The 27,954-nt window shown below is 58.7% G+C and overlaps 2 protein-coding genes across 3 annotated transcripts; one reads left to right on the forward strand and one right to left on the reverse strand.

Moving 5' to 3' along the window:
* The first annotated feature begins 159 nt into the window (after positions 1 to 159).
* MAST1 (microtubule associated serine/threonine kinase 1) lies at positions 160 to 25,467 on the forward strand. Its single transcript, XM_037818066.1, is given in 28 exon segments — positions 160 to 248; positions 3,808 to 4,174; positions 5,771 to 5,859; positions 6,270 to 6,345; positions 8,113 to 8,191; positions 9,935 to 10,095; positions 10,182 to 10,257; positions 10,374 to 10,583; positions 11,781 to 11,882; positions 11,966 to 12,098; positions 12,179 to 12,246; positions 15,921 to 16,006; positions 16,096 to 16,304; positions 18,717 to 18,855; positions 18,946 to 19,078; positions 19,219 to 19,384; positions 19,489 to 19,590; positions 19,721 to 19,843; positions 20,255 to 20,364; positions 20,844 to 21,022; positions 21,127 to 21,374; positions 21,682 to 21,888; positions 22,103 to 22,332; positions 22,622 to 22,744; positions 22,863 to 22,999; positions 23,871 to 24,058; positions 24,138 to 24,448; positions 24,450 to 25,467. Coding segments are annotated over 27 exon segments (4,710 nt in total). The 5' UTR covers positions 160 to 248; positions 3,808 to 4,091; the 3' UTR covers positions 25,392 to 25,467.
* DNASE2 (deoxyribonuclease 2, lysosomal) lies at positions 16,304 to 27,946 on the reverse strand. 2 transcript variants are annotated; one of them, XR_005214159.1, is made up of 7 exons: positions 27,698 to 27,946; positions 27,396 to 27,576; positions 27,225 to 27,303; positions 26,800 to 26,964; positions 26,505 to 26,702; positions 25,490 to 26,207; positions 16,304 to 16,322 (listed from the first exon to the last, which is right to left on the reverse strand). XR_005214159.1 is itself a non-coding variant. In XM_037818072.1 (6 exons), exons 1-6 carry the CDS (start codon positions 27,790 to 27,792, stop codon positions 25,855 to 25,857), a joined length of 1,071 nt encoding a protein of 356 aa, XP_037674000.1. In that variant the 5' UTR covers positions 27,793 to 27,946; the 3' UTR covers positions 25,451 to 25,854. The 2 variants fall into 2 exon arrangements, 1 of the variants encoding a protein (XP_037674000.1); XM_037818072.1 differs by lacking the exon at positions 16,304 to 16,322 and having other exon boundaries at positions 25,451 to 26,207.
* Positions 27,947 to 27,954: the final 8 nt, after the last annotated feature.

Raw genomic sequence — 27,954 nt, forward strand, 5'->3', positions numbered from 1 at the left:
CCTGCAGCCTTGACCAAGGCCGGGCTCGGGCTCCCAGACGCAGTGACGGCGCCGGGACCGCCCCACTTCGCTCCGCCCCCGCCCCCCCCAGCCGCCGCCGCCGCGGTCCCCGCGGCTCCTCACTCCCTCCCTCCTCCCTCCTCCCGCCGCCGCTGCCGCCTCCCTCCTCCCTCCCGGGGGCCGAAGCCGCCGCCGCCGCCGCCGCCGCCATGGACGATTCCGGCCTGATCCGCCGCCGCAGGCTGCAGGTACGCTGCGGCCCCGGCGCCAGGCGGAGGGGAAGGGGTCGGCGCCCTGGGGCGGGGCCGGACAGGGGGCGGGAGAACTTGCACCAGGATCGGTCCGGGCGCCCCCTCCTACGGCCTGGGGTTCCTGTCCGCGGGGAACGCGGTGGCTGCGCGTCCCGCCGCGCTGCGGACCCCGCCCCTCCGGCGCCGCCCGGGGCTCCCGGGTGCTCAGGAAAGGGGGTGCAGCCTAGCGCTCCTCCTCGAGAAGAGCCTAGGGGTCACCTGGCCCGTCCCTGGAGGAGGGGAGCGGCTGGGGCAGAAGTCATTGCCCTGGCACCCCGCCAGGCGGAGGGGGGTGGGGGTGGGGCGCAGAGCAAAGTTATTGCTCAGGGCTCGCGCCCCTCGGGGCCGCCGGCACCGCAGCAGCCGTAAACATGCTTGTGCGGCAGCCTCATCCCTCACCACCCCAGGAGCCCCTTCCCGAGGCGTGGGGACCCCCTCCACCCCCCCATGCACCTCGCCAGGTCCCCAAGATTCTTCCTACTGCTGTAAATGGACAGGCACCTAGACAACCTCCTCACTTTTCATTCTACCCCATTCCCCACTTCCCCCTCCCTCCCGCGATCCCCAAGTCCAGCCCAGCTTGTGGGTGGGCGGGAGCGATTTTTAGCTCCTCGCAGCCCTAGAAGACGCTGGTTGCGGCTGCGCAGGCGCGGAACGCGTGGGTCCACTGCGCGGAGTGGGAAACTGAGGGCTGTTGGGAGTGTGGGAAAGGCGGGAGCTCCCACCTCCAAGCCGGGTGGGGTTTCTGAAGCTCCCAGCCTGGGCTGCTGAGGGTTACTACTGGGGTCAGGTGTTTTCCCCTGAGGGGAAACTGATCGAGGCTTTGCCCCACTGCCTGCTGAGGTCTGGTTCCCTGGGGGAACTTAGATAAAGCCAAGTGTGGGCCCAGACCTGTGCTGCACCCCAAGACTGCAGCGTGAGGGGGAGGAGTCAGACCCTCACCCAGGGCACCTCGTCCGTCTCTGGACTCCTGTAACCCACCACCAGAAATGGAGAAGGTCCTGACCATCGAGGTTGGAGACCAAGGGGAGCCGAGGGGCCAGTGCAGCAGGAAAAATGGGGTCAGACGGTAGGAAGGACTTCCCAGGCGGCCGGGATGATGCTGGACCCAGGCATGGTTTGGCCTCTCGGGTCCTTCCTTGGCAGGGCTGGGGGAGGTGGAAATGGGTTCTGGGAAAAGAGAAGGAACTGCAACAAAGGCCGAGCAAGCTCTGCAGCAGCCGGGCTGGGTCCGCTCCGTCGGGTCCCCGGGAAAGGGGCGGGAAGGGGCGGGGCCTGCATGGGGTGTGTCTCCACCCTCCGGGCCGGCGCCGACTCCCATTGGCTCAGCGCCACGCGGGGCTGCCGTCACCCTAGCGAGGCCCCGCCTCCAGTCCTTGAATAAGGAATGGGTTTCCTGCCCTCCCTCCACTCCTGCCCACCACCGAGCAAGAGGCAGGTTCCTGGCCCGGGGACCCCTCACCAGAGTCCGGTTCCCATGCTCCCTTTCTGGCAAAGTTAACCATTGCTGCTGGATGCGCGCGCGCGCGCACACACACACACACACACACACAGAGATCCTTTAGAATCTGTGCAACCACGGCGGAGCGCCCAAGAGAGTCCTGGTGTGCATTTGGAATCTTATAAACAGGCAGCATCCTGAGTTTAAACCCCCTGTCCGCGGCGCCGTCCATTAATTCTGAGGAGAAGCAGAATCCTCTCCTCAGAGAGACTGGAGAATTGGAGGTGGCGTCTATCTACACTGACGCCAAGGATCCGAATCCTCTGCCACTCCAATTTGTCCCTTTCCTCGACCCTAGAGTGTTGGGACGCAAGAAGTCGGGGCTGTGTTCGAGGACTTACGTCCCCCGGTGGCGTTTAGAGGCCCCCACGGGGCTCACCCTCGAAGGCCAAGTGTACCCGTGTCAGGAACCTTGGGCCCCGTGGCCGGGCAATCCAGACCTTGATTTCGCTTGGGCCATTGCGGACGCGCCGCCTGTCTGGCGGGTCCAGGCTGGGGCTCATTCACGCCTATTCCGCAGAGACGGAAGGAAAACCTGGTATGGATTTCCGGGCATCCGTGGCTCGGGAGTGCAGGGCAGCGAAGAGGGAACAGCGTGCACTTTGACCCCGCCCATAAGCCCGTCCTCTCTACAAGAGAGTGAGATGTCCCTCTGGCCCGTCTCCTGTCCTGGTAGCACGTCCATTCATAATTACCGAGGTTCCCACGACCTAATATTTATTGAGCACTTACTATTTGCACCATGCCATCTCACAGAATCCTCCCAGCTACTCTAGGAGGCATGGATTATTGGTAGGTCATTTGTCAAGGTTACAAAGGACAGAGCTGGGATTTGAGTCCAGGGCTTCCTGCTTTCAGAGATCCTAGAAAGAGTCTAGAATATCTTCTTTGTACCCTGGCTAGAGTCCCCACAACAGAGCTTTGGAAATCTCCCCCAAATCTTTCCAGCTGCAGCCCCGCCTGAGCCCCTTCCTTCCATCTATGAGCCTTTCAAGTCAGAACTGGCTGGAAGGTGACACCAGCTCTCCCCACTGCTCTCCTAGGAAAAGGGCCAAGGTGCCCTTAACTCCCCATCCCTGAGGTGACTTGCTGTGAACCAGACAAACAGAATACAACCTTCCTCAAACGTGGACACACAAAATTAATAGCCACCAATTATCATTGGCCGTTGTGGAATGAGACATCAGGCCATCCCATCTGGTTCCCATTTGAAATCTCACCCACCCCAAACTCTGTGAGTTTGGCCGGTGGTGAGGCAGGTCTGTTGGATTGTGGGGGGTTCACTCACTCATTGAATGATTCATTCATTCATTCAACTTTTCATGCTTGAATATGCCAAGCTCATTCCTGCTTCAGAGCTTTTGCCCTTGCAGATCCCTCTCCACAGAATGCTCTCTCCATAGATCCTTCCATGGCTGGGTCTGGTCTTTCAGCAACCAGCTTAAAAGTCACCTCCTCAGAGCAGCCCTCTCCGACCATCCACTCTCTAGGCCCCCTCCCAGCATTTCCATCACATCACCCTGCTTCCTTTTTATTTATAACATTTGTTACTGTCTAAAATGATCTTGTTCACTTTTACATTCATCTTTATTGTCCATCTTTCTCCACTAACTACTAGCCCCCCAAAGGATTCTAGTTTGTCTTACTGCTCTGTCCCCAGTGCCTAGGACAGGGGCTGGCATACAGTAGGTGATCAAGAAATATTTCTCCAATAAAGACTTCTGCTTCCTCTACATGGACACTCATTGAGATGCTGACTCAGGAGCCGTCTATGGGGTCCCTCCTGCTTCCTTTGCCCTCCTGTGCTAGTCTCTAGGGGGATCAGGAGAGGAATCCGCCTTGTACCCTCTTCCCCCCAAAACCCATCCCCCGCGCATCGCCAAGGTTGAAGGTGACACTGCTGCTAAGGGACCTCCCCTCACCCCTCTTCTGCTTCTCCAGGGGGCTGCGAGGGCTGGCGGGCGGCAGGTCGCTGGCCCGCGCTGACCTCTGTCCTTCTGCCCCTTTGCCTTCCAGAAGGATCTGCCCTTGCCCCGGAAAAGCAGCAGGTGAGCCTTGGGGAGTCCCGCGCCGGGCAGGCCGCCCCTTCTCGGGTCCGGGTGGGGGCGCCAGGCTCGCGCGCGCGGGCGGGGCCTGAGGCGCCGGCGCCCCGCAGCGCCCCCTCCCGGTGGGCGACGGCCGCAGGGCCCGCCCCTCCCCCGCCCTCGCTCGCCCGCTGCGGCTCCAGCCTCCGCCCCGCGCGCTCGCTCCCCGCGCCGCCGCCGCCGCCGCACCTGCCACCATGTCGCCGCCGCCGGGTCATGTCTGACTCTCTCTGGACCGCGCTTTCCAATTTCTCGATGCCCTCCTTCCCCGGCGGCAGCATGTTCCGCCGCACCAAGAGGTAGCCCACCACCCCCCACCCCCGACCCCCGACACCCCCCCCCACCAGACCCTGCCCGGACCCTCCCCTCTGGAGCCGCCCCTCCGGCCGCTGCTGCAGGGCGGGGCGCGGATCAGCTGCACCAGAGGTGTCCGCGCTGCGCCTTCCCGCCGGGGAGGGGGCTGAATGGGGGGCGGTGAGGGCCAAGGCTGGGGGGACTGCACGCTGGAGGGGACGGCCGCGGGGGGAGGGCGCTGCGCCGGGTGGGGGGCTGCGGCGCCTTTGTCTGCCGGCGCTGCGGGCTCCGGCAGCCCGGGTGGGAGTGAAGGGAGAAGGGGAGGGTGGGGGCTTGGCACCCTCAGAACAATAGCCGCAGCCTGGCTGCCCCCCACCCCCACCCCATGCCGCGTGTGCTGGACGCTCTGATATGCTCTGTCACTGCGGCCGCCGGCGTGGTGGGGGGGAGGGAGGGATGGAGGGGTTAGGGGCTCCCTCTTCGGGAGCTGGGATCCCGAGGGGCAGAAATAAATGGGGGGAATTTTATCAGAGCACAGACTACCCCCACCCCTCCAAGAACACAGCTTCACGCCGAAAACAGTGACACACAGCATCACGCAGGACATGATGTCACACACACACACACTCACACATAGACACACGGCCCTAGCGGCCCAGATACACCCGGGAGGCGCCGTGCACACCCAGCCATGCAGCGGCCACAGGGCAGGGCCAGGGAGCAGGGCAACGCTTAGACACATAGGGGCACCTCCAGGATCACAGGCATGGAAGCCCACAGCTCCAGTGTCGTGTACACCTGGTAAGATGTCACATGCATGACCATCCACACGCAGGATATGCCATCGACATGCACACAGATGTACGTGTGGTGACGACGTCTATGCACCCAACAATGTGACAGCACATGACGTCACACCTAAGCATGTCACATACGGTGTCACAGAAACACCAAGAGAGACATGGGGAATCTTGCAGAGATGGAGAGACACACAAAATCACACGTTATCACATGCAAGACTCACCCAGGGAATGTCACGCACCATGGCGAGCTCGGACATGCCTCGTGTGGCAGGATGTTACACATACTCGGTGGATGCTGCATGTGGGCCACACACAGACGCTAGGACAGTGTCTTCCACAGACTCAGAATGTTGCCACATATGTGGCAGAAATCATGCATCACGCCCACATCACAGCACATGGTGGCATCACCTAGACATGGACAAGTGGTGTCACTTAGTGTCACGTGGACACACAGAGGCACAGATGGTGTCACACAAGATAGACCCAGGGAGTATCACACATGGATGTCAAACTTGCACACTCCCGGTGTCACACTGTGTATAACTCCCAGAGTGAATGTCACACAGAGTCCCAAGGACATGCAGACATACCGTGCTCATAAAGTGCCAGTCCAGCACGCGCTCATCACACAGCATTCCCTCCCCGCACCCCAGTCCTACCGAGGCCTCCTTGGTCGCCTCCTCCGTGCAGCCCTCCGGGGGCTCCTCCAAGCGGGCTGGGGGAGAGCGGCGGGCTGGGCTCCCGGAGCTCATCCGGCTGCGGCCCGGCCCGGCCCCGGCCTTGCCTTCCCCGCAGCTGCCGCACCAGCAACCGGAAGAGCCTCATCCTGACCAGCACCTCGCCCACGCTGCCTCGGCCTCACTCCCCCCTGCCCGGCCACCTGGGTGAGCCTGGGGGCCTGCGGCTTTGGTGGGTGTGAACCAGACTGGAGGAGGCGGGGCCACAGGCGAGGGGCGGGGTCATTGCGCCAGAGGCGGGGCTATTCTGGACAGAGTGGGCCCGGATTGGATAAGGGGCGGGGTTATCCTCGGGTGGGATGGGCGTGGCGGGGGCGGGGTGAGAACTCTAGATAGTAAAGGGGTGGGGCTGACTGGAGGGGCGGGGCCAGATGGAGGCAGAAGGGCCTGGAGGGGGTTGGGCGAGAACCAAAAGCATGTAGGGAGGCGGGGCTACCGTGCAGGGGGCGTGGCCAACTACTCCTGGGGGCGGGGCCAGTTTAAAAAGGGAAGAGCTGCTGCTTGCAAATCCCAACTGCCGCCACCCCAGGCCTAAGCGCCCCCTCCTTCCGCCACAGGTAGCAGTCCCCTGGACAGCCCCCGCAACTTCTCCCCCAACACCCCCGCCCACTTCTCCTTTGCCTCCTCCCGAAGGTGAGTCCCCCCCAGCCCCCGCCGGCAGCCTCAGAACCCTGGCCCGGACCCTCCCCACCCACCGTCTGGGCCGCCATCTGTTCCCCTCCTAATTACACCCTTGTCGGGGCCTCAGGGGACCCCCAGAGTGGTCCGAGGTCTCAGAGGGGCGGGGCGCCCCGCAGCAGGGGCGGGGCCAACCAGAAGGCAGGGCCAATCACCGAGCGGGAATCCGGAGGGGGCGGGGCTTCCTTTGCGGCGACGCTGAGGCGCGTGCGCGCTGGACCCAGGGTCTCAGTAGCCGCAGCCCCGAGCGCCGCCGGGCTGGCCGTTTCCATGGCAACAGGGCAAATGAGCCGCGATGCGGTGCGCAAGCGCAGACCGCGCGGCGCCCAGCGAGGAACTCCGGGTCTCCCGGGTGGGGGAGGGCGACTGTGGCCCCCTCCCCAGGGCCCAGGAGGATGGATCCCAGGTTTCCCTTCAGGGGTCTCTGAGCGTTTCTGGAGGGTCCCCGGAAGAATTATTTGGGGGCCTTTTGTGGAATGAGCGGTGGTGGAGGTCCGAGAGTTTCCTCTGATGTTTTGGGAGAAAGTTTCTGGAGGCCCCAGGGGTTCTGGGCAGGGCTCTGTGAAGTCCATTCTCAGAATGCTGCCTCAGCGTCTGCCACGTGCTGGAACTGGGCAGCCGGGGTGACCCTCAGCAAGTGGGGAGCCGGGTCGGGGAACTGGGATCCCTGCAAAGAGGGGAGAAGCCTGCGGGTGGGAGTCTCAGGGGGCGGCTCCCCTGGGCCCTGGAATTCAGCTGAAGGCAGTAGGGAGCCAGGAGAGGGCTTTGTGGAGGATTGGGCCTCCGATGGGCAGATCTGTGTTGCAGAAGGAGGACCCTGGTGGGTTTTCTGGGGGGGGTGTGGGCCGGGGGGGGAGCAAGGCGGAGGTGCTCACGGAGGGAGGGATGAGGGAGGGGTGTGTGACGGTGTGTCCACGGGAATGTGCATCTGTGTGTGGGAGCGTGAACGTGCAGGTGTGTAACTGAGTGAGGGTGTTTTGCATGTGTCGTGTGTAAACGTGAAAGTGTGTATGTGTCTATGCCAGTGTGTGTCGGTGTGAGTAGGTGTATATGTCCATATGTGAGCCCTCTTTGTGCCTGTATGATTGTGTGTAGTGTGTGTGTATGTGTGTGTTGTGTGTTCTGTGTGTGGCCAGGCATCAAGAAGTGATGTGGGTGTGTGATTGTGTGTGGGGGCTGTGCGTCTGTGTGTGACTGTCAAGTGCGAACTTGATTGCGCTATCACACAAATTCTAGTGGGTGTAGTGTGAGAGGGCTTGTGTCTGTGTGGATGGGAGTGTATGGAAGTGTGAGTGTGTGTTGGTGGGTGTGTGTTCAGGGGAGGAGCCTTTCTTTGAGAAGACCCAAAAGTCTCCCACTGAGAGTTTCTCTTGGGGGGGGGTTCTCTAGGGGTACACTTTTGGGGTCTCTCTGGGGAGACTTCCTTGGGTGGGCTTTCCTGGTCCTTCTCCGAATCCACACTGGGTGCTTGGAGGATGAAGGGCTGACAGGAGAGGAGGATCATGGGAAGCCCCCCACCCTCCCCTGCCTGGGTCCAGAACATCTGGCTGGAAAACTGCCACTTTACCTCATCGATTTTGAGGGTGATCCGGAATCTCAGAATGCAGATAAATTCCCCCATCCCTGCCCTGGCTGTGGCCAGTGGATTCTCTTCCCTCCTGAGAAGGAGGGGGGATAATCAGTGGGACTGGACAGGTTCTGAACACCTCGGCTGGGTTGCAGGGCTGATGGACGCCGGTGGTCTCTGGCCTCCCTGCCTTCATCTGGCTATGGCACCAACACACCCAGCTCCACGGTCTCGGTGAGTGTAGCCAGAGGGCAGTGGGAGCTGCTGGGGGTGCAGGGTGGGGGGCTTTAGCTTGGGGACCCACCTCAGGCCACAGCCTGAGAGCCTCCTTCCTGCAAGGATGTCCACCTGTCTATCTAATAGCAACAGGGTCCTTCCCAAAGCCCGATTCTTGACACTTCTTCTCGGGATTCCCACTCATCTCCAACTCACTCATTTTATAAATGATGACATTAAGGCTCAGTGAGGGAAACCACTGGCCCAAGAGGTCTGACACTGGCCAGGGCTGGGCCCCACGTTTCTTCCAGGTGACCTGGCCCAGAGCCCGTTTGCTTACACACTGCGATGGCCAAGGCCTGTCTCTCCATCCACCCCTTTGACTCCGGTACATCCATCAGTGGACATTTGTCCCCCAACTGTCACGGGGTGGGCAGGCTCTCTGAGCTGGGTCTGGGTCAAAGGATTCACGCAGCCCTCGTGGAGGGAGGTAGACCAGTAAGGAGGCATTTACTGCCCCAGGTGGTCGGAGCTGTGATGGGGTAGCACGAGGCAAGGTGAGAACAGAGGGGAGGCAATCAAAGAAGGCTTCCCGGAGGTGGTGGCATTGATGCAGCCGAGGCTGAAATGATCTATGCAGGAGTTTGGCAGATGGAAGAAAAAGAAGAGGGTGTTCCAAAAAGGGTGAAAAGGCACATGCAAACTCATGGAGGGTACAGAGACCTTGATGCATTTGGAAAGTCACAAGTGGCTTTGTATGGCTGGAGTTTTGGGTGGGAGGTGGGGGAAAAGAGGCCGTGCAAGCCCTCATTGTGCTGGGGCTTCACGGCCAGGCTGGGGAGGTGGATTTTGTTCTAAATGTAGGGAGGAGCCATAGAAAGGCATTTTGGCTTGATGTTAAATTGTATTAAAGTTTTAGTTGAAGCAATTTGAAATCCTGGTTCTGGAGTTCATAGGTATGTGCATTTTAAAAATTACTTTAATAGCTACAGCTGGGATGGTGAGTTGCAAGCAGGGGAGAGAGTGATACGATGCAGGCAGAATCGTGTGGTGTCTGCTGGTCTGTCCACCGATGTCTGTGTGTCTGGGCTTACCCCTGACCAGAGACCTGGGACTATGGCTGCCGACGAAACAGAGGCAAATCCCTGTCCTCCGGGAGCAGATAGCAAGAACAAATAAATAATAAAGGTGTAGTATATCAGGAGAGAAATGAAACCGGAAAGAACAAGACAGGGCAAGGGGAAGGGAACAAAGGGTTTGTGTTCAGGGATGGGGCCTCCGGGAGAAGGTGACATTTTGGCAATGACTGGAAGGAGCAGATGCAGGGATGAGTGGGTTCCAGGCAGATGGAACAGCCAGTGCAAAGGCCCAGAGGTAGTGAGGAGGCCAGAGCAGCTGGTGCAGAGCAAGTGAAAGAGAGAGTGGGAGGAGGGGATGGTGCAGAGGTGCCAGGGCAGAGCAGGGAGGACTTGGGGGCTCATCCTAAGTGAGGGGGGAACCATAGGGGGTTCTGAGCAGAGGAGGGACTGGCCAAGGCTCAGGTTTTTTAACAGGCTCCCTCTGGCCACAGCCACGTCTGGGTCTGGGTCCCTGTTTCCATCTGTGCCCATCCCTGTCCTTCCCCATCGCGGGCCCGGGATGCAAGACAGCCTGCATCAGCTCCCGAGCCCGGCCTTGCCCGGTCCCCGGGAGTGCCAGCCCAGGGGCCCGAGCTGTGGGCGCAGCGCGGTGGCTCTGACCGCGGCCCGCCCCCCGCCCCAGTCCTCCTGCTCCTCCCAGGAGCGCCTGCACCAGCTGCCCTACCAGCCCACGGTGGACGAGCTGCACTTCCTCTCCAAGCACTTCGGCAGCACCGAGAGCATCACGGACGAGGATGGCGGCCGCCGCTCCCCTGCCGTGCGGCCCCGGTCCCGGAGCCTCAGGTGGGTGGGGTCTGGGGGCTTCCAGGACTTGACGGGTGAGAGGGTGGCCGGGGGGAACGAGACAGGGTGGCCGTCTCTCCCCGCAGCCCCGGGCGCTCCCCCTCGTCCTACGACAACGAGATCGTGATGATGAACCACGTCTACAAGGAGCGGTTCCCCAAGGTGAGGCGGGAACCCCGGCGCCGCGCACCCCCTGGCGGCCGGAGCGCGCAGTGCAGGCTCCCGGCGGCCGCAGCCCCGCGCCGGCTCCCGCCTCCCTGCCCGGGTCCCTCCCGCAGGCCACGGCGCAGATGGAGGAGAAGCTGCGCGACTTCGCCCGCGCCTACGAGCCCGACAGCGTGCTGCCGCTGGCCGACGGCGTGCTCAGCTTCATCCACCACCAGATCATCGAGCTGGCCCGGGACTGCCTGACCAAGTCCCGCGACGGGCTCATCACCACCGTCTACTTCTACGAACTGCAGGAGAACCTGGAGAAGCTGCTGCAGGACGTGAGTGCGGGGGCGGGGCTCGGGCTCTGCACCCCCACCCTCCAAGTCAGGTCCGATCCCCCCTCACACACACACCCCTCCTTTGCACGCCACATACATTCACTTCCAGCCTTGCCAGGCACTGGTCTGGGAACAGGGTTCCGATCTGCTGGGGGAGGCAGGGATTTAACCTCCCGCCCCTCCCTCAGGGCTGTACTCAAAGGCCAGCCTTCAGTGTGGCCCCCTAGACACCCCTCTTTAAACTTTCAAGTTCTGCTCACACTCGCCACCCACGTGTTCCTTATCTTTCCCCTTAGCAAGTAACATCAACAGTCATAGTGTATATTTTTGCTTATCTTCTTTTGCACCCCCTGCATTCAGTGTCAGCCCTTGTGCAGGGGGCTGGTTTGTTTTTTACACTGCTGCACCCCCAGTGCCCTGTATAGTATACACTAGGTGTTCAATAAATGCTGTCAGTGCCCAGCACACAGTAGGTGCTCAACAAATACTACGTGCCACAGTGCGCAGCACACAGTAGGTGCTCAATAAATGCTACTGCCACAGTGCCCAGCACACAGTAGGTGTTCAATAAATGCTGTCAGTGCCAAGCACACAGTAGGTACTCAATAAATACTACCTGTCCCAGTGCCCGCACACAATAGGTGCTCAATAAATACTACCTGTCCCAGTGCCCAGCACACAATAAGTGCTCAATAAATACTACCTGTCCCAGTGCCCAGCACACAATAGGTGCTCAATAAATACTACCTGTCCCAGTGCCCAGCACACAGTAGGTGCTCAATAAACACTGCCTGTCACAGTGCCCAGCACACAGTATGTGCTCAATAAATGCTGTCAGTGCCCAGCACACAGTAGTGCTCAGTAAATATCACCTGTCACAGTGCCAAGCACACAGTAGGTGCTCAATAAATGTCAGTGCCCAGCACACAGTAGGTGCTCAGTAAATCTTGATTGAGTGGATGAATGAACACTGAATGTGAAGGGCTGTGATCAGTGTTTGCTCTCATCATCACCCTTAGTTTGCTGCGTGGCTCAGACCTGTTTTCTCACCTGCACAATGGGACAACCATAAAGCAATTTTAAAAAAGAACGAGGCAACAGCAGCAGTGTGCACCCTGCGGGAATGGGAGGGAGGCCGGGCCGAGGGGCACCTGTGAACCCCATCTCTCCGGCCCCACACCCTCCTGCCTGCTCCAGGCCTACGAGCGCTCGGAGAGTCTGGAGGTGGCCTTCGTCACCCAGCTGGTGAAGAAACTGCTGATCATCATCTCCCGCCCCGCGCGGCTGCTCGAGTGCCTGGTGAGGGGGCCGGGTGTGGGTTGGGGGGCTGGCGGGGACGCCCCGTCGGAGCCCGCCGTGAGCCCGCTGCTGCCCTGCTTCAGGAGTTCAACCCCGAGGAGTTCTACCATCTGCTGGAGGCGGCCGAGGGCCACGCCAAGGAGGGTCTCCTGGTCAAGACCGACATCCCGCGCTACATCATTCGCCAGCTCGGCCTCGCCCGCGACCCCTTCCCAGGTGCCGGTTGGCAGTTGCGGGGGACTGGGGGTGCGCAGGCCGCGACCCCAGCCCCGGGCTCACTCTCGGTCGCTTCTTAGACGTGGTGCACCGGGAGGAGCAGGACAGTGAGGGCTCCAACACGCCCGAGCAGGAGGATCTCTCGGAGGTAAGGCCGGCTTGGGTCCTGGTGGGGTACTTGGTTCTCAGCCCTCCACTCTGAGCCTCAGTTTCCCCATCTGTAAATGGGAGTTAATAATGGCTCCTCCTGCGTGGTGGTGAGATGCATGTCTTAGAAACTTTACCACTTTAACGTGTACACTTGAGTGGCATTTAGTACACTCATGAAATTGTGGACCCAAACGCCACCAACCAGTTCTAGAACCTTTTCAACACTTCTAAAGGAAACTCCCAGCACATTAAGCGGTTATTTTCCATCCCCCTCCTCTCAGCCCCTGGCAACCATCAATTTGCCTCTTTTTAGCTATTCCAAACATTTCATATAAATGGAATCACACATGATTGTTTGTGACTGGTTTCCTTCACTTAGCATGTTTTTCAGGTTCATCCACATTGTAGGGTGTATCAGAACATTCTTTTTTTAAAAAATAAACATATTTTTAATTATGGGAAAATACGCATAACATAAACATCATTTTAACCATCTGAGTGGACAATTCTTTGACGTTAACTACTTTGACAATACTTTGTAACTTCCACCAAAATCCATTTCTAGACTATTTTAATCACCCTAAACCAAAACTCATACTCACTTAGCAATAACTAATAACACCCCATTCCCTCCTCCCCCACCCCCAGCCCCTGACAACCGCTCACCTGCTTACCCTTTGAATTTGCTTTTTCTAAGTATTTCTAAGTATTTCATGTAAGAGAATTCAGACAATATTTGTCCTTTTGTGTCTAGCTTCTTTCACTCGACACAATGTTTTCAAGGTTCAGCCACATTGTCGCATGTATCAGAGCTTCATTCCTTTTCATGGTTGAATAATATACCACCTTGTGGACAGACCACACTTTGGTTATCCATTTATATATTGGTAGACACTTGGGTTGTTTGGCTTTTACAACTAGTTCTGCTAAGAACATTGGTGTATAAATTTTTGTTTGAACACTTGTTTTCTACTATTTGGTTTACATACCTAGGAGTGGAATTATTCGGTCATATGGTAATTCTGTGTTTAACTTCTCAAGGAACATTGCATAAGCTTTTGGTGGAGTTACTGCCATTGCATGTTACTGGCTTAGCATGGTGCAAATGACTATAACCCTGAGGCCATTCACACTTTGGTGGATGTTCTGGTTTGCTAATGCTGCCGTTGTGCAAAATATCAGAAATTGGCTTTTGTAAAGGGGGTTTATTTGGTTACACAGTTACAGTCTGAAGGCCATGAAAAGTGTCCAAACTAAGGCATCAACAATAGGGTACTTCACAGAAGAATGGCCAATGGCCTCTGGAACACCTCTATTGTCTGAGAAGGCATGTGGCTGGCATCTTCTACCTTTGCTTCCAGGTTGCATTTCAAACTGGCTTTCTTCCAGGACATTTCTCTCAAGGCATCTGGGTGTAGCTCAATTTCTCCCAGGCAAACTCTGGAGTAGCCAAAGTCTATTTTCAATGGCCATCTTCAAAATGTCTCTTTTGGCTGCAGCACTGAGATCCTTCTGTCTGAGCACTTATAGTGCTCCAGTAAACTAATCAAGGCCCACACTGAATGGGCAGGGCCACACCTCCATGGAAATAATCCAATCAGAGTTATCACCTACCATTGAGTGGGTCACATCTCCATGGAAACAACCCAATACAAAGATCCCAACCTAATCAACACTATATGTCTCCCCCACAAGGTTGCATCAAAGAACATTGTGTTTTGGGGGACATAATACATCCAAACTGGCATAGCAGATATTTCAGATATCTAGTAGAGACTGCCTTCCATAATGGTTACACATGTTTTTAATAGTGGCACAGTATTTCTTTATACAGATGCCCCATCACATATTTATTTAACCCAGTGATTTTCAAAAATTTGAAGCAAAGTATAAAAACCAGAAGATTTTGCTTTTAATTCTGGGTTTTAATCTTCTCCTGAAAAATCAGAAGGGAAAGAAAGAAAGAAAAGAAGAAAGAAAGAAAGAAAGAAAGAAAGAAAGAAAGAAAGAAAGGGAAAATGAGAAGTGTGGCAAATGTTAAAAGTGGCAGATCTGTGTATTTGAGGGAGGTAATGGAGTTGTGGAGTTTTTGGTATTATGTTTGCAACTGTCCTGTAAGTTTGAAATTATTTAAAAATGAAAAGTTTAAGGAGTAAAAATCTGAAGGTCTGGCTGGCACTGAGTGGGGTGTACTCCCCCCCACTATCCCCCATGGCGCCCAGCAGGTGTACATGGCTCCTGAATGTACTTGGGTTTGTGACCCTTTCGTTAAATTGTATCTATGTATACACATGTCTTTTCTTAATCTATCTATTTAAAAATAATTCCCTGTACATGCCATTTGTTTAATTTTTTGAATAGGTAATGGAATGATATGACTCAAAAGTCTTAAGCACTAAAAAGGTATTTATCTCTAATTGTTGATTGCAGGATTCTATGTAATTCCATTCAATCAAGCTTATGAATTGAGTGATTCAAATCTTCCAGATGCTTGTACTTTTTTTTGCATGATTGATCTAATAGTTTCTGAAAGATGTATTAAATCCTTGTGTTGAACAATTTCTCCTTGTAATTATGTCAGTTTTTTGGGTCAGATATTTTGGCCACATCCTTAGAAGCATATAAGTTCAATATTTTTATATCATAGGTAGTTTCTTTCTGCAATCTTTATGTAATAAATCTTTTTCCCTGATAAAAATTAAAATAATTCACAAAAAAATGATATAGAGTGAAAAATCTAACTCCATCCTTGTCCCCCACTGCCTTATATCCCCAAGCATGAGTAGATATATCCATTTTTGCCACTTGTTTTATAAAAAAGAGAGCACACTATTCATACTATTTCTTGCCTTTTTTTCCCCACTTAATAAAATACTTTGGAGAATGAGAGATGCTGTGTTCTTTTTAATAGTGGCACAGCATTTCTTAATACGGATGCCCCATCATGTATTTATTTAACCCATTTCCTGTAGATGGAGATATGGGTTGATTCCAATCTTGAAATGAGGAAAATTGTACATATATCATTTTTCACATGTGCAAATTTATCTGTAGCCTGAATGCAAAAGTGAAATTGCTGGGTCAAAGACTGCATGCATTTGCAGTTCTGATATATATTGCCAAAGCACCTTCCACAGGGGTTGTACCAATTTACACTCCCAACATCAGGGTGTAAAGGTGCCAGTTTCCATGTGACTTTGCTCACAGAATGTGTCAACTTTTTGAAATTTTTTTATTGCCTATATGCTAGGTGAAAAATGGCATCTGAGGGTAGTTTTAATTTGTCTTTTTGTCATCACATGTGAGGTTGAGCATCTCTTCATATGTTTAAGAGCTTTATGAACTCTAAGTTCACATATTTTGCCCATGTTTTTCTCTCTAATTGTTAGGCTTTTTGTTATTGATTTCTGGGAGATCTTTATATATTAAGGAGATTATCCAGTTTGTAGACTTCCTGCCTTCTTTCCTAATGGAAAGAAATTAAGAATATGGCTTCAGAGTCAGACATCCTTGGGATCAATTCCTCGCTTTGTTGCTCCCTTGCTGCGGCACTTGGACAATGGAACCCACCCTCTCTGTGCCTCAGTTTCCCCGTGTGTAAAGTGGACTAAAGAGAGTCACAAACTCACGATGACGATGATAACTGTGATGACCTCCACGTTTTCCCTACAGGGCCGTAGCTCTACCACCAAGGCCAAGAAACCACCTGGGGAGAACGACTTTGAAACCATCAAGCTCATAAGCAATGGCGCCTACGGGTGAGCCACCCGGGGCTCTGGCAGGGGGTGGGTGGCGGAGGCCGGGTGTCTCGGAGGTGACGGCCAGTCCCCGCTCTCTCCCCCTGCAGCGCGGTCTACCTGGTGCGGCACCGGGAGACGCGGCAGCGCTTCGCGATGAAGAAGATCAACAAACAGAATCTGATCCTGCGCAACCAGATCCAGCAGGCTTTCGTGGAGCGCGACATCCTCACCTTCGCCGAGAACCCCTTTGTCGTCGGCATGTTCTGCTCCTTTGAGACCCGGCGCCACCTCTGCATGGTCATGGAATATGTAGAAGGTGTGGCTGCCCACCAGGCTGTAGGGAAGATGGGGGGATGCAAAGCTGACCATGGCTGTTGGGCCATCCGCCTGAGCCCCAGTCACCCCCATATATCCTTAGTGACTATCAACCCATACGTTTATTCACCTATTGGTCCATCCATCCATTCCACCTGTTTATTTACCTAGACGTCTTTTGTTTATCTATATGTTTTCCCCTTCATTCAATATAGATACATTATTTCAACATCCATTATCCATCCATCCATCCTTCCATTTATTCACTTATCCATCTCTTTTTCCATCCATCCATCTGTCCACTTGTTTATCAATCCATCTATCCATTCTTTTAATTCTCCATCCATTTGTCCATCCATACATCTGCTTTTCATTCCATCCCTTCATCCATTTGTTCATGCAGACTCCCGTCCATCTTTTATGTATCTTCCATTCATTCACCTATCTATTTATTCACCCACTCACCACCCATCAACCCATCCAGTACCTATTTATCTATTTATTTATCCATTATCCTTTCACCCATTTACTGTCCATATTTTTATCCATTCATACAAACCTCCATTCTAGGATCCATCTCATCCCTGTATTACCAATTCATGCATCCACAATCTGTCCATCAGTTTATCCATCATCTATATATTTATCCATCCAACCATCAATCTACCTATTTTGCACAGGTTTATCCATTTATCCATCCATCCATTCATCCCAACATGAATCCATCCATCACCCAAACCTACATGAGTTGTTGATTAGCAGGAAATACAAGTGATCTCCTTGGGGCTACAGCTCTGTTGCCCCAAAGCCTTTGTCAACCATCTGGTCACTCAAAAAAAAAAAAAAGGTCTCCTAATTGTCTCCTCTTTGAGATGCTACATGGCGAACTAGGGGCTGGTGGCACAGTGGGGGATCCAGCCAGACACACCTCTCCCTCATGGAGGTTCCATTCTGGTCTGGGTAGACAGACGGTGAGCGAGCAAAAAGAGACAAGGTCATTTCATCTAGTGAGAGCAACAAAGAGGATTATAATACCTGGGGAGGCAATGGTGAATGGGTGGACAGGAAGTCCTCCTTTATGACTGGGCTCTTTGGGGAAGGGGGAACCCCAAGTGCAAAATCTCTTAGGTGAAGATGTGTCTGCATTTGGAGGAGCAACAGGAGACCTGTGGAGCTGTAGCCAAGTGAGCAAGTAGGAGAGGGGTGGGGTGGGGGGAGATGAAGGTGGAGAGGTGATGGGGGCTGAGTGTGCAGGGTCTTAAAGAGCACAGAATGGCACTGGGATTCCATGCTGAGTGCACAAGAAGCCAGCAGAAGGCATTAAGCAGAGCTGATGTGCTCTGACTTATGTTTTACAAACCTCCATTTGGCTGCTTTCAGCAGGGCAAAAGCTGGGAGACCACACCAGGGATGACAGGGTGGTGGCAGAGGAGGGGCGGGGAAGTGGGCCCATTGGGATCTATTTGGTGGGTTTGGCACATCAATCAGAGAGGCTTGGCCCCAAAGGATCACTTGGAAGACAGCCCAGCTTGGTTCTCAGAATAAGTGTGTTTGAATTACCTGGAATTGTGGCCAAATACAGATTCCTGCAAACACCACCCCCATCCCTCAGAGACACTGACTGGTGAATTTCTGAAACCCAGTTAGAGCTGCCTCAAGCAAGAAGAAGAAGGAGAAGGAGGGAAATATATTCACTTGTGATAGAAAAATCTAGTCATCTTCAGGAATGGCTGTATCTAGGTGCATGTCACCAGGACTCTGTCCCCATCTCTTGGCTCTGCTCTCCCATGTGTGGGCTTCCATCTGGACCATCCCTGATGTAGTGAGGCTGCTACCCAGCAGCTCCCAGCTTACATGCTACCATTCAGCAGTCCTTTGTGAAAAAAAGAGCCTTTCTCTTCCCAAAGTCCCAGGGCTGACACACTGAATCAAGTTGGAAGGAAATCTGGCCCTTGTAAGAAGGGGAAATGGAGGTTGAGGGGCCTGAAAACACAACAAATCCCACAATAAATCTGGTGGGGGCCAGGAATCTGCATTTTAAGGCCTTCCAACCTTCAGGGTTGAAACATTAGTAGATGGAGGGCTGCGCTCCCAGATGAAGTCCAAAAGCAGGCAGGATTTGTTCCCAACCCGGCTTGCCCTCAAATCCCACCTCCACCATCAGCTCCCTGTGTGACCTGACCTCTGTCTGAGCCTCAATCTTTTTAGGCTTAAAATGGGCTCAGCAGCAGGGACTTGGGATGTGCCTGCTAAGAAGACAAGAGAGTCTTGGTCCAGGGCAACTCCCAGGGTGACCTCTCCTGCCTCAGTTTTCCTTTCCTGCAAAATGGGAGCAACGTGGTGCTGAAGTGCATGCCGAGGGCTTAGCTCCTGGCCTGGGGGTCGCCCCTCGGGCCTGCTCCCTCTCCCACAGGCGGGGACTGTGCCACTCTGCTGAAAAACATCGGGGCGCTGCCGGTGGAGATGGCACGGCTGTATTTTGCCGAGACCGTGCTGGCGCTGGAGTATCTGCACAATTATGGCATCGTACACCGCGACCTCAAGCCAGACAAGTGAGCCTTGACTTCTTGCACGTCCCCCTATCCCTGGGGAGACCTGGGACTCCCTTCTGAGAATCCCCAACCCCCACCCCGCGTCTGCAGCCTCCTCATCACGTCCATGGGCCACATCAAGCTCACGGATTTCGGCCTTTCCAAGATGGGGCTCATGAGCCTCACCACCAACCTGTACGAAGGCCACATCGAGAAGGACGCCCGGGAGTTCCTGGACAAACAGGTGTGAGCGCGGGCGCGGGGGTCGCCGCAGGTGCAGTGACCGGCAGGAGCGCGGGGGCCCCGGGCCTGGTGTGGGGGGCGCGTGGCTCCCCCTTGGGGCCCCTCCTGCGGCCAGGGCGCGGGCTGACGGCCTGCCCCCAGGTGTGTGGGACCCCGGAGTACATCGCGCCCGAGGTGATCCTCCGCCAGGGCTACGGCAAGCCGGTGGACTGGTGGGCCATGGGGATCATTCTCTACGAGTTCCTGGTGGGCTGCGTGCCCTTCTTTGGAGACACCCCCGAAGAGCTCTTTGGACAAGTCATCTCCGGTGCGTGCCTCGACGGCGGGCTGGCAGGGCATGTGGGGGAGATGGGCCGGCCCGGGACCCCGAGGGCTCCAAAGACGGCCCCCCGCCGCGTCCTTGCTCTGCAGACGACATCCTGTGGCCCGAAGGGGACGAGGCCCTGCCCGCGGATGCCCAGCTCCTGATTTCCAGCCTCCTACAGACCAACCCCCTGGTCCGGCTCGGGGCAGGTAAGGGGGCTCCTCTGCAGAGAGGCTGAGAAGCGGAGGGCTGGGGATTCGGGGTGTCCAGGGGAGGAAGACGGGGTGCTGGACAGGGCCGGAACTCGCCCCCCACCCTCACCCCCTGCTCCCTGCCCAGGCGGCGCCTTTGAGGTCAAGCAGCACAGTTTCTTCCGAGACCTGGACTGGACCGGGCTGCTGAGACAGAAGGCCGAGTTCATCCCCCACCTGGAGTCGGAAGACGACACCAGCTACTTCGACAGTGAGTGGGGACAAGGCATGGGGGGGCCTGGGTGGACGGTGGGAGCTGGTGAGAGGGGGCCTCGTGGGGCCTGGGCTGGGCTGTGGCTCAGGTACCAGTCTTCCTGGGGGAGACGGAAGAGGGTTGGAGGGGCGGGGCCTGATCTACCTGGGGGCGGGGCCTGGAGCAAGTCCGTAATGCGACGGGGGCGTGGCCTGACCTGCCTGGGGGCGGGGCCCGAGCAAGCCTGGGGCGCGACGGGGGCGTGGCCTGACCTGCCTGGGGGCGGGGCCTGGAACAAGTCCAGGAGGAGGCAGGGGCGTGGCCTGACCTACGGGGCGGGGCGGCGCAGAACTCAGGAGGTGGCTCCAGCAGGGATGTGACTCGAGGGGGCGTCCCAGGCCTGCGGTCACGGCCCACACCCCTCCCCAGCCCGCTCGGACAGGTATCACCACGTGAACTCCTACGATGAGGACGACACGACGGAGGAGGAGCCCGTGGAGATCCGCCAGTTCTCCTCCTGCTCCCCGCGCTTCAGCAAGGTGGGCCAAGGCGGGGCTTGGGGCGGGGGGCGGGGCCTTCGGCCGGTGGAGGCGGGTCTGGAGCCGGGGAGGTTCCTGAGGTGTCTGGGAGGGGTGAGGCCTGGGGGTGGGGGCCTTGGGCACCGTGGAGGTGAGGCCCGCGGTGGGGCGGAGCTGGGTCTTGGGGAGGGGGCAGGGGCAGATCCCGGGATGGGGAGTTGGTCGTGGCCTGCGCGAGGGGTGGAAAGGTGTTGCATGGGGAGCACGCTGGAGTGGGGACGGGGCCTGGCCTGGGGGAGCGCAGACGCAAACTGAGAGGGGCCTGGACGCGGGGCTGGCCGGTTAGAGAGCTGATTGGTGGGAGCAGGGCGGGGCGGGGCCCGGGAGGGGGCGTGGTCTAACCTGGGTGGAGCCTGAGATGGAGACGTACAGGCTGCGGTGGGGGCGGAGCTGGGGGGGGGCGCGTACTTACCTCCCACCACCACCTCCCCTCCTTACAGGTGTACAGCAGCATGGAGCAGCTGTCGCAGCACGAGCCCAAGACCCCGGTGGCGGCGGCGGGGACCAGCAAACGGGAGCCGGGCGCCAAGGGCCCCGAGGAGAAGGTGGCGGGCAAGCGAGAGGGGCTGGGCGGCCTGACCCTGCGGGAGAAGACGTGGAGAGGGGGCTCCCCGGAGATGTGAGCAGGGGCCAGCAGGGTGGGGGGTGGGGGGACGTTGTCGCTGGGGCTGGGGGCGGAGCCTGGAGGGGCGGGCCTCCGCTGACCACGCCCCCTGCCCGCAGCAAGCGCTTCTCGGCCTCCGAGGCCAGCTTCCTGGAAGGGGAGGCCAGCCCCCCGCTGGGGGCGCGCCGCCGCTTCTCGGCGCTGCTGGAACCCAGCCGCTTCAGCGCCCCCCAGGAGGACGAGGACGAGGCCCGGCTGCGCAGGCCTCCCCGGCCCAGCTCCGACCCCCCAGGCTCTCTGGAGGCGCGGGCGAGCAAGGAGGCGGCTGCAGGGGATGGCACCCCTGGCGCCGGGGACCTGGATGCCGGTGAGTGCCCCCTCCGATTCCCCAGTGGCCACAGACCCAGCATTCGACGAGCCTGGTACAGTAGATCTGAAATCCCATCTAATAGTCACATGGAAACAAGAGACTTTCACCAGCGTGAGGGTCACCCTGGATCTGGGGTCAGACAGTCAGTCAACAAATGTATTTGAGCATTTCTCCTTATCCGGAACTGGGCTGGATGCGTCTGCTACCTGCTCTCATGAAACTCACAGTTCAGCAGGGAGAGGGAACAGCCTATGCGAGAAGTGCCTGCTCTTGGGCTGACCCTTAGCCCCTGTCTGGGTTGCAGGTGACCGCCAACACCCCGGCGACCTCTGCCCACCCTCGAAGGAGGGGGACCCATCAGCCCCTAGAGCCACCAACGACCTGGTCCTGCGTCGGGCGCGGCACCAGCAGCTGTCTGGGGACCCTGTGGCAGAGAAGCGTCCTTCTCGAACGGGGGGCAAAGTCATCAAGTCGGCCTCGGCCACTGCCTTGTCGGTCATGATCCCTGCAGGTGACCCTGGGCCCTGGCTGGCAAAGGAGGGGTGGGCCCCACTTGGGCCAGGCCTGGCCAATGAGAATATGGCCTTCCCCTGTCTACGATGATTGCCTTAGGGATGGGCCAATGAGAGGCTGCCCTAGGACTCTATGATTTGGGGGGAGGGAGGAGCAAATACCCAGATGCGTCTCCTTGGCCCTGACCCCTGCCCATAATTTTGCATCTGCAGTGGACCCCCACAGCAGCTCTCCCCTGGCCAGCCCCATGTCCCCACGGTCTCTCTCCTCCAACCCGTCCTCCCGGGACTCCTCCCCCAGCCGGGACTACTCGCCGGCTGTCAGCGGGCTCCGCTCCCCCATCACCATCCAACGTTCCGGCAAGAAATACGGCTTCACACTGCGCGCCATCCGCGTCTACATGGGAGACTCGGATGTATACAGCGTGCATCATATCGTCTGGGTGAGTGCTCGATGGGTGGAGCTGTGTCCCCGGGGTGTGTGTATGTAGGTGGGAGGAGCCCCACCTCTCGCCCCAACTTTGGAGTCCGGCAGCCGCGGCCTGGATGGGGCTCCTCTGGGACCCTCCCTCTACCATTTCCTTCTCTGAGCCTCAGTTTATTCATCTGTAAAATGGGGATGATACTCGCAACTTCATAGGGAGTTGTGAGGCTTGCAGGGTTCATAAGTTTAGGGATCTTTCCCTGTGACCACTCCTGTTAACCACTGTTTGGGGGCGCCCCGCACCCCAGCACGTGGAAGAGGGGGGCCCAGCCCAGGAGGCGGGGCTCTGTGCCGGGGACCTCATCACCCACGTGAACGGGGAGCCGGTGCACGGCATGGTGCATCCCGAGGTGGTGGAGCTCATACTGAAGGTGAGGGCGGGGTTGGGGGGTGGGTGCCGGGTGGGAGTGGGGCGGGGAAAGACCGTGGGAAGCTGCGGGCGTCTGCGCAGCCTCCAACCGCTCATCCGCACCCCCTTCCCGCCCCCAGAGCGGCAACAAGGTGGCGGTGACCACCACGCCCTTCGAGAATACCTCCATCCGCATCGGCCCCGCGCGGCGCACCAGCTACAAGGCCAAGATGGCTCGGAGGAACAGGCGGCCCTCGGCCAAGGAGGGCCAGGAGAGGTGGGCGGGGCCGGCGCCGGAGCCTCCCGCGGGAACCGCCCAGTCTTTGCGCCGTGCGCGGGGCCGAGGAGGGAGGTGCCCCGGGGAGGTGGGCGGGGCCAACTAGTGACGGGGCGGGCGGGCCCGGGCAAGTGGGAGGAGCCAGGAAAGAAAGGTGAGCAGGGTTCCAAGGCTGGGAGGAAAGGACTCTGGCAGCGTCTCGGGGCAGGTGCGCAGGGCCGGAGGGATCAGAAAAAGCCCGCCGCTCAGAGAGGTAGGCTCGCGCAGAAATTGGGCTTGCCCTGATGGCTGACTCCATCCTGGAGGGGAAGGGGCCATGGCAAATGGGGGTGGGAGGTGTCAGGAGATGGTCCTGCTGGGGGAGATGCTGGTAGACGAGTTTAGAGTGAACTGGGGAGGGTCTAGAAGGGATTCCTCCCTGGAATGAGAATGCCAGGCAAGACCCGGGCCAATTGAAATGGCTTTCGGCATTCTAGGTGGGAGGAGCTAAAAGAGGTGGGTGGGGCCAGAAGAGCATCCTATTTTGATAGGCCAGTGAGCGGGGTGGGGATTGGTGTGAAAAGAGCCGGACAGGGCTCAGCCAAGTTAGTTTCTTGGCGCCCTGACAGGTTGCAGGTGCTGAGGGAGGGGCTAGGAGCTGTGGGCGGGGCCAGAAGGGGGTGGGTCTTTTCTGATGGGCGGTTCTAGCTTGGACTGGGTGTGGCCAGAAACGGGCAGGTGGGAGGAGCCGCGCAGGGCTGAGGTCAGCACGTTCTTCCAGTCCTGTCGGGTGGGTTGCACGCACCCCCTAAGGGGAGGGGCTTAGGCAGGGTGGGCGGAGCGCCAAGAGGCGCGGAGTGCGGGAGTCGGCTCCCTGTCCGCACCCCTACAGCAAGAAGCGCAGCTCCCTGTTCCGGAAGATCACCAAGCAGTCGAACCTGCTGCACACCAGCCGCTCGCTGTCGTCGCTGAACCGCTCGCTGTCGTCCAGCGACAGCCTCCCGGGCTCGCCCACGCACGGGCTGCCCGCGCGCTCGCCCACGCACAGCTACCGCTCCACGCCGGACTCGGCCTACCTAGGTACGCGCCGCGCACCCGGTGCGCGGGGGGCCCCCGGCCCTGCCCACCGCCCCGCTCCACCGTCTCCCTCGCCCCGCAGGCGCCTCGTCGCAGAGCAGCTCGCCGGCCTCCAGCACGCCCAACTCGCCCGCGTCGTCCGCGTCGCATCACATCCGGCCCAGCACCCTGCACGGCCTGTCGCCGAAGCTGCACCGCCAGTACCGCTCGGCGCGCTGCAAGTCGGCCGGCAACATCCCGCTGTCGCCGCTGGCGCACACGCCGTCCCCCACGCAGGCGTCGCCGCCGCCGCTGCCGGGCCACACGGTGGGCAGCTCGCACACGACGCAGAGCTTCCCGGCCAAGCTGCACTCGTCGCCGCCCGTCGTGCGCCCTCGCCCCAAAAGCGCCGAGCCCCCCGCGCTCGCCGCTCCTCAAGCGCGTGCAGTCGGCGGAGAAGCTGGGCGCCTCGCTGGGCGCCGACAAGAAGGGCGCGCTGCGCAAACACAGCCTCGAGGTGGGCCACCCGGATTTCCGCAAGGACTTCCACGGCGAGCTGGCGCTGCACAGCCTCGCCGAGTCCGACGGCGAGACGCCCCCCGTCGAAGGGCCCGGCGCGCCCCGGCAGGTCGCCTTGCGCCGCCTGGGCCGCCAGGAGTCGCCGCTGAGCCTGGGCGCGGACCCGCTGCAGCCCGAAGGCGCCCCCAGGCCGTCGAGCAAGGAGAAGGAGGCCCAGGGCGGCGGCGAGGCCTGCACCCCAACTCGCGTGACGACCCCCGGGGGCCGCACCCTGGAGCGGGACGCCAGTGGCACGCGGCATCAGAGCGTGCAGACTGAGGACGGCGCGGGCGGGGCGGCCAGGGCCGTGGCCAAGGCCGCGCTGAGCCCGGTGCAGGAGCACGAGACCGGCCGGCGCAGCAGCTCCGGGGAGGCGGCAACGCCCTCCGTGCCCATCGTCGTGGAACCCGCGCGGCCCGGGGCCAAGACCGAGGCTCCGCAGCCTCCGGGCTCGGACTTCAAGGGGCTGCCGGAACCTACGCCCTGGGTCCCACCGGCGCCCGAGGTCCCCCGGGGTCGGGAGCGCTGGGTGCTGGAGGTGGTGGAGGAGCGGACCACGCTTAGCACCCCTCGTTCCAAGCCCGTCTCCCCCAAGCTCTCCCCGGACCCCCAGACTCCTGCCCTAGCCCCGGCCAAGCACGCACCCAGAAGCCCGGCGCCCCCAGCCCCACCCGCTGCTCTCCCTGCCCCAGGCACTAAGCCTGAGGTGGGGCTGTCCTCCCGGTGCCCTGCTGAAGCTGTGCCCCCACCGGGCTTGACCAAAAAAGGGGCACCCTGCCCCGCACCCCCAGGCCCGTAGCCAGAAGGCCACTGGCCTTGTGCTGTACAGCTGCCTCTATACATATGTACACATATAAATAAAGTGCCACAGTGATGCAGGAACTTCTTGGGGCTCACCCCTCTCTCTCTCCCTTCCCCAGAAGGACAGCATATGTCCACCCACGTGCGTTTGTTGGGGGCAGAACTCGAGTCTTATTTCCTTGGAGAGGGGAGGCAAACCTTGGGTGGAATCTGGGCCTTTCCGCCTGGTAACACTTCCAGTCTTGCCTGCACAACAGCTGACCCCAGTCCTTCAGGAGCAGAGAAGATGGTGACTCTGATCCGATTCCCAGTCCCCACCCGAAGAAAGGGCTAAGAGCCCCCATCACCTATTTTCTTTTAATCCTCCACAACCTGGATTCCCATCTTGAAGATGAGGAGACTGAGGCCACAGCCCTGGGATTCAAAGTCAAGTCCAAACTGGTTGCGGAGCCTTGACCTTTCTACGTTCTGTGGGGTTTCCCACAGGGCTCACAGGTCTTCACCAGTGGCTTGAAGGCCTTCCAGAGGGTGGGGAACTGGGCACACAGGGTGCCCCCACCGCGGTGCTGCTCTCCGACGTTCCGATTCATGTCACCCACGCAAGCCCAGGGCCCATTCACAGCCACGCACCATTTGGAGTGGTCTTCTGTGGAGTTGAAGGTTGGCCCCGTGGGCCCAGGGAAGGCCGTCTGGGTCACGTCCAGCACCTGCTGGGCACCAGAGCAGTTGGAGTGTAGGAGGCCGGGCGTGTTAGGCCAGAACTGGACCTGCAGGGAGCTGGCCAGGGCAGGCGCCAGCCAGCCGGAGTACAGGTCTGCAGAGGATGGAAAGAAAGCGTGGGCAGGGTCAGGGATGGGGGCTGGCCACTTCCCTCTCTGAGCTCAGTTTCCTCACTCGTCAATTCCCAGCCATTCCAGAAATGACAACATCCACATCAACAGCCCTTTCTATGAATCACTTCGTTGAAATAGCACCACAATCTTTTAAGGTAAGGATCAGTATGCCCATTTATCAGATGAATAAACTGAGCCTTAGGTTAAATCACTCATCGCACAGCCAGACACCTTCCCTGCAGAGAAAGAGTTATCTGATCCCCAACCTCAGACCTCACCATCTCCAAATTTTCTGGACTTGGCAAAGCTCTGAAAGGCGGTCTTGCCCTGTGATACGAGTGTCACGTGGCTTTTACAGGATCCATTGTGAACAGGGTGGCCCTCGATCACCGCTTCCAGGATGGGGAATTTCTGGGCGAAGTCCCCGTCCAGCTTGTGGTCATACACCAGGGGGTAGGTGTAAGTCAGCTGCTGGCCTGGAGAATGGGAGGAGGAGGAGGAAGAAGTTTTAGGGGCTGTTTGCCTTCTGCCCCAGGGACCAGAAGCTTGCCCTGCCCCACTGTCCCCACTCACCAATCTTGGTGAACTCAGCAGAGGGAAAAGAGACGCAGAGCAGGGTCTGGCCATACCTTCTGGCGGTCTGAGGCCAGCTGTAGGCGGCCGAGGAGGCAGGTGGAGGGAAGCGGGGGACGCTGTGAATCAGCCAGAACCCCCCATCTTGGTCCAGGAGCAGCACCCCTGAGCCAGAAGAGGGGAGAAATGGAGGGGGGTGGTCTCCAGGCATCGTGGCAAGCACACCTGCCACCCTGATCGCCCGCAGTTTGCAGTTGGGCTTGGAGGGGGCAGAGCAGTGATCACTACAATGGAGATGGGTTTCCCCAGCAGTCAATTCTCAGGGTTTGGGGGAATGACAACTCTAAATGTAAGATGAGGACGACAGGGCCCCGACCCAGGTCAGGGATCATCTGGGGCAAATGCACAGGGAAAGCAGAGCTCACCTTTCGTGTGTCCACGGCTGGAAGTGTCCCGAGCTCCGCTGGGCTTGGGCGGCTGGTCATTGTAGAGCACGAAGGCGAGCTGGAGGGGACGCCCGGGGACCACGTGAAGTTTCTCCCCAGGCGGGGCTCAGCCGCGGGTCCCACCCCAGATTGGGCCCGGCGCCCCTTCACCTGGCTGGCGTTGCTCCGGTACAAAGGCCACAGGCTGCGGCCGACGGCCCCCGCCGAGCTGTCGATGGGCCCCACGCCGTCGCGCCAGCCCCCCGAATCCGCGTCCAGGTACTTGTACAGCAGCCCGCTCTGCGCCTCCTCCCCGGCCCCGCTGTTGGCCGGCAGCTTGTAGACCACGAACCTGCAGGGTGGGGAGCAGACAGAAGCGGGGAACCCCGGGCCTCAGAGTGGGGCGCAGCAATCCGGGGGTGGCACCCCTGGCGCGCGCGCCCCGAGGGGAGGGTCTGCGCCCGCGCACTCACCAGTCCACCGGCTGCCCCGCGTCCCCGTAGCAGGTCAGGGCCCCGGCAGGGCCCCCCGAGAGCGCGGCCAGGAGCAGCGAGAGCAGCGCGGCCATGGGGCTGAGGCCGCAGGGATCTGCCTGGGGACCGCGGGGTCCCGGGTCACGAGCTGGGTCGCCTCTCACTTCCCCAAACCCGCCTCGGAAACCGGGCCCGGGCCTCGCGAGGGCGGAAACTCCACCCCGGAGTGCAGACGCCGTGATTTGGAACCGGGGCCC

This window comes from Choloepus didactylus, chromosome 25 (genome assembly GCF_015220235.1).
Source record: "Choloepus didactylus isolate mChoDid1 chromosome 25, mChoDid1.pri, whole genome shotgun sequence".
NCBI classification, from domain to species: Eukaryota; Metazoa; Chordata; class Mammalia; order Pilosa; family Megalonychidae; genus Choloepus; species Choloepus didactylus.

What these genes read in the sequence shown, in the direction of transcription:
- DNASE2 (XM_037818072.1), bottom strand. Translation starts at nt 27,792, where the DNA reads ATGGCCGCGCTGCTCTCGCTGCTCCTGGCCGCGCTCTCGGGGGGCCCT. An exon ending in GCGGGGCAGCCGGTGGACTG is followed by an intron (nt 27,577 to 27,697) that starts GTGAGTGCGCGG and finishes CCCACCCTGCAG; the next exon opens with GTTCGTGGTCTACAAGCTGC. An exon ending in ACCGGAGCAACGCCAGCCAG is followed by an intron (nt 27,304 to 27,395) that starts GTGAAGGGGCGC and finishes CGTCCCCTCCAG; the next exon opens with CTCGCCTTCGTGCTCTACAA.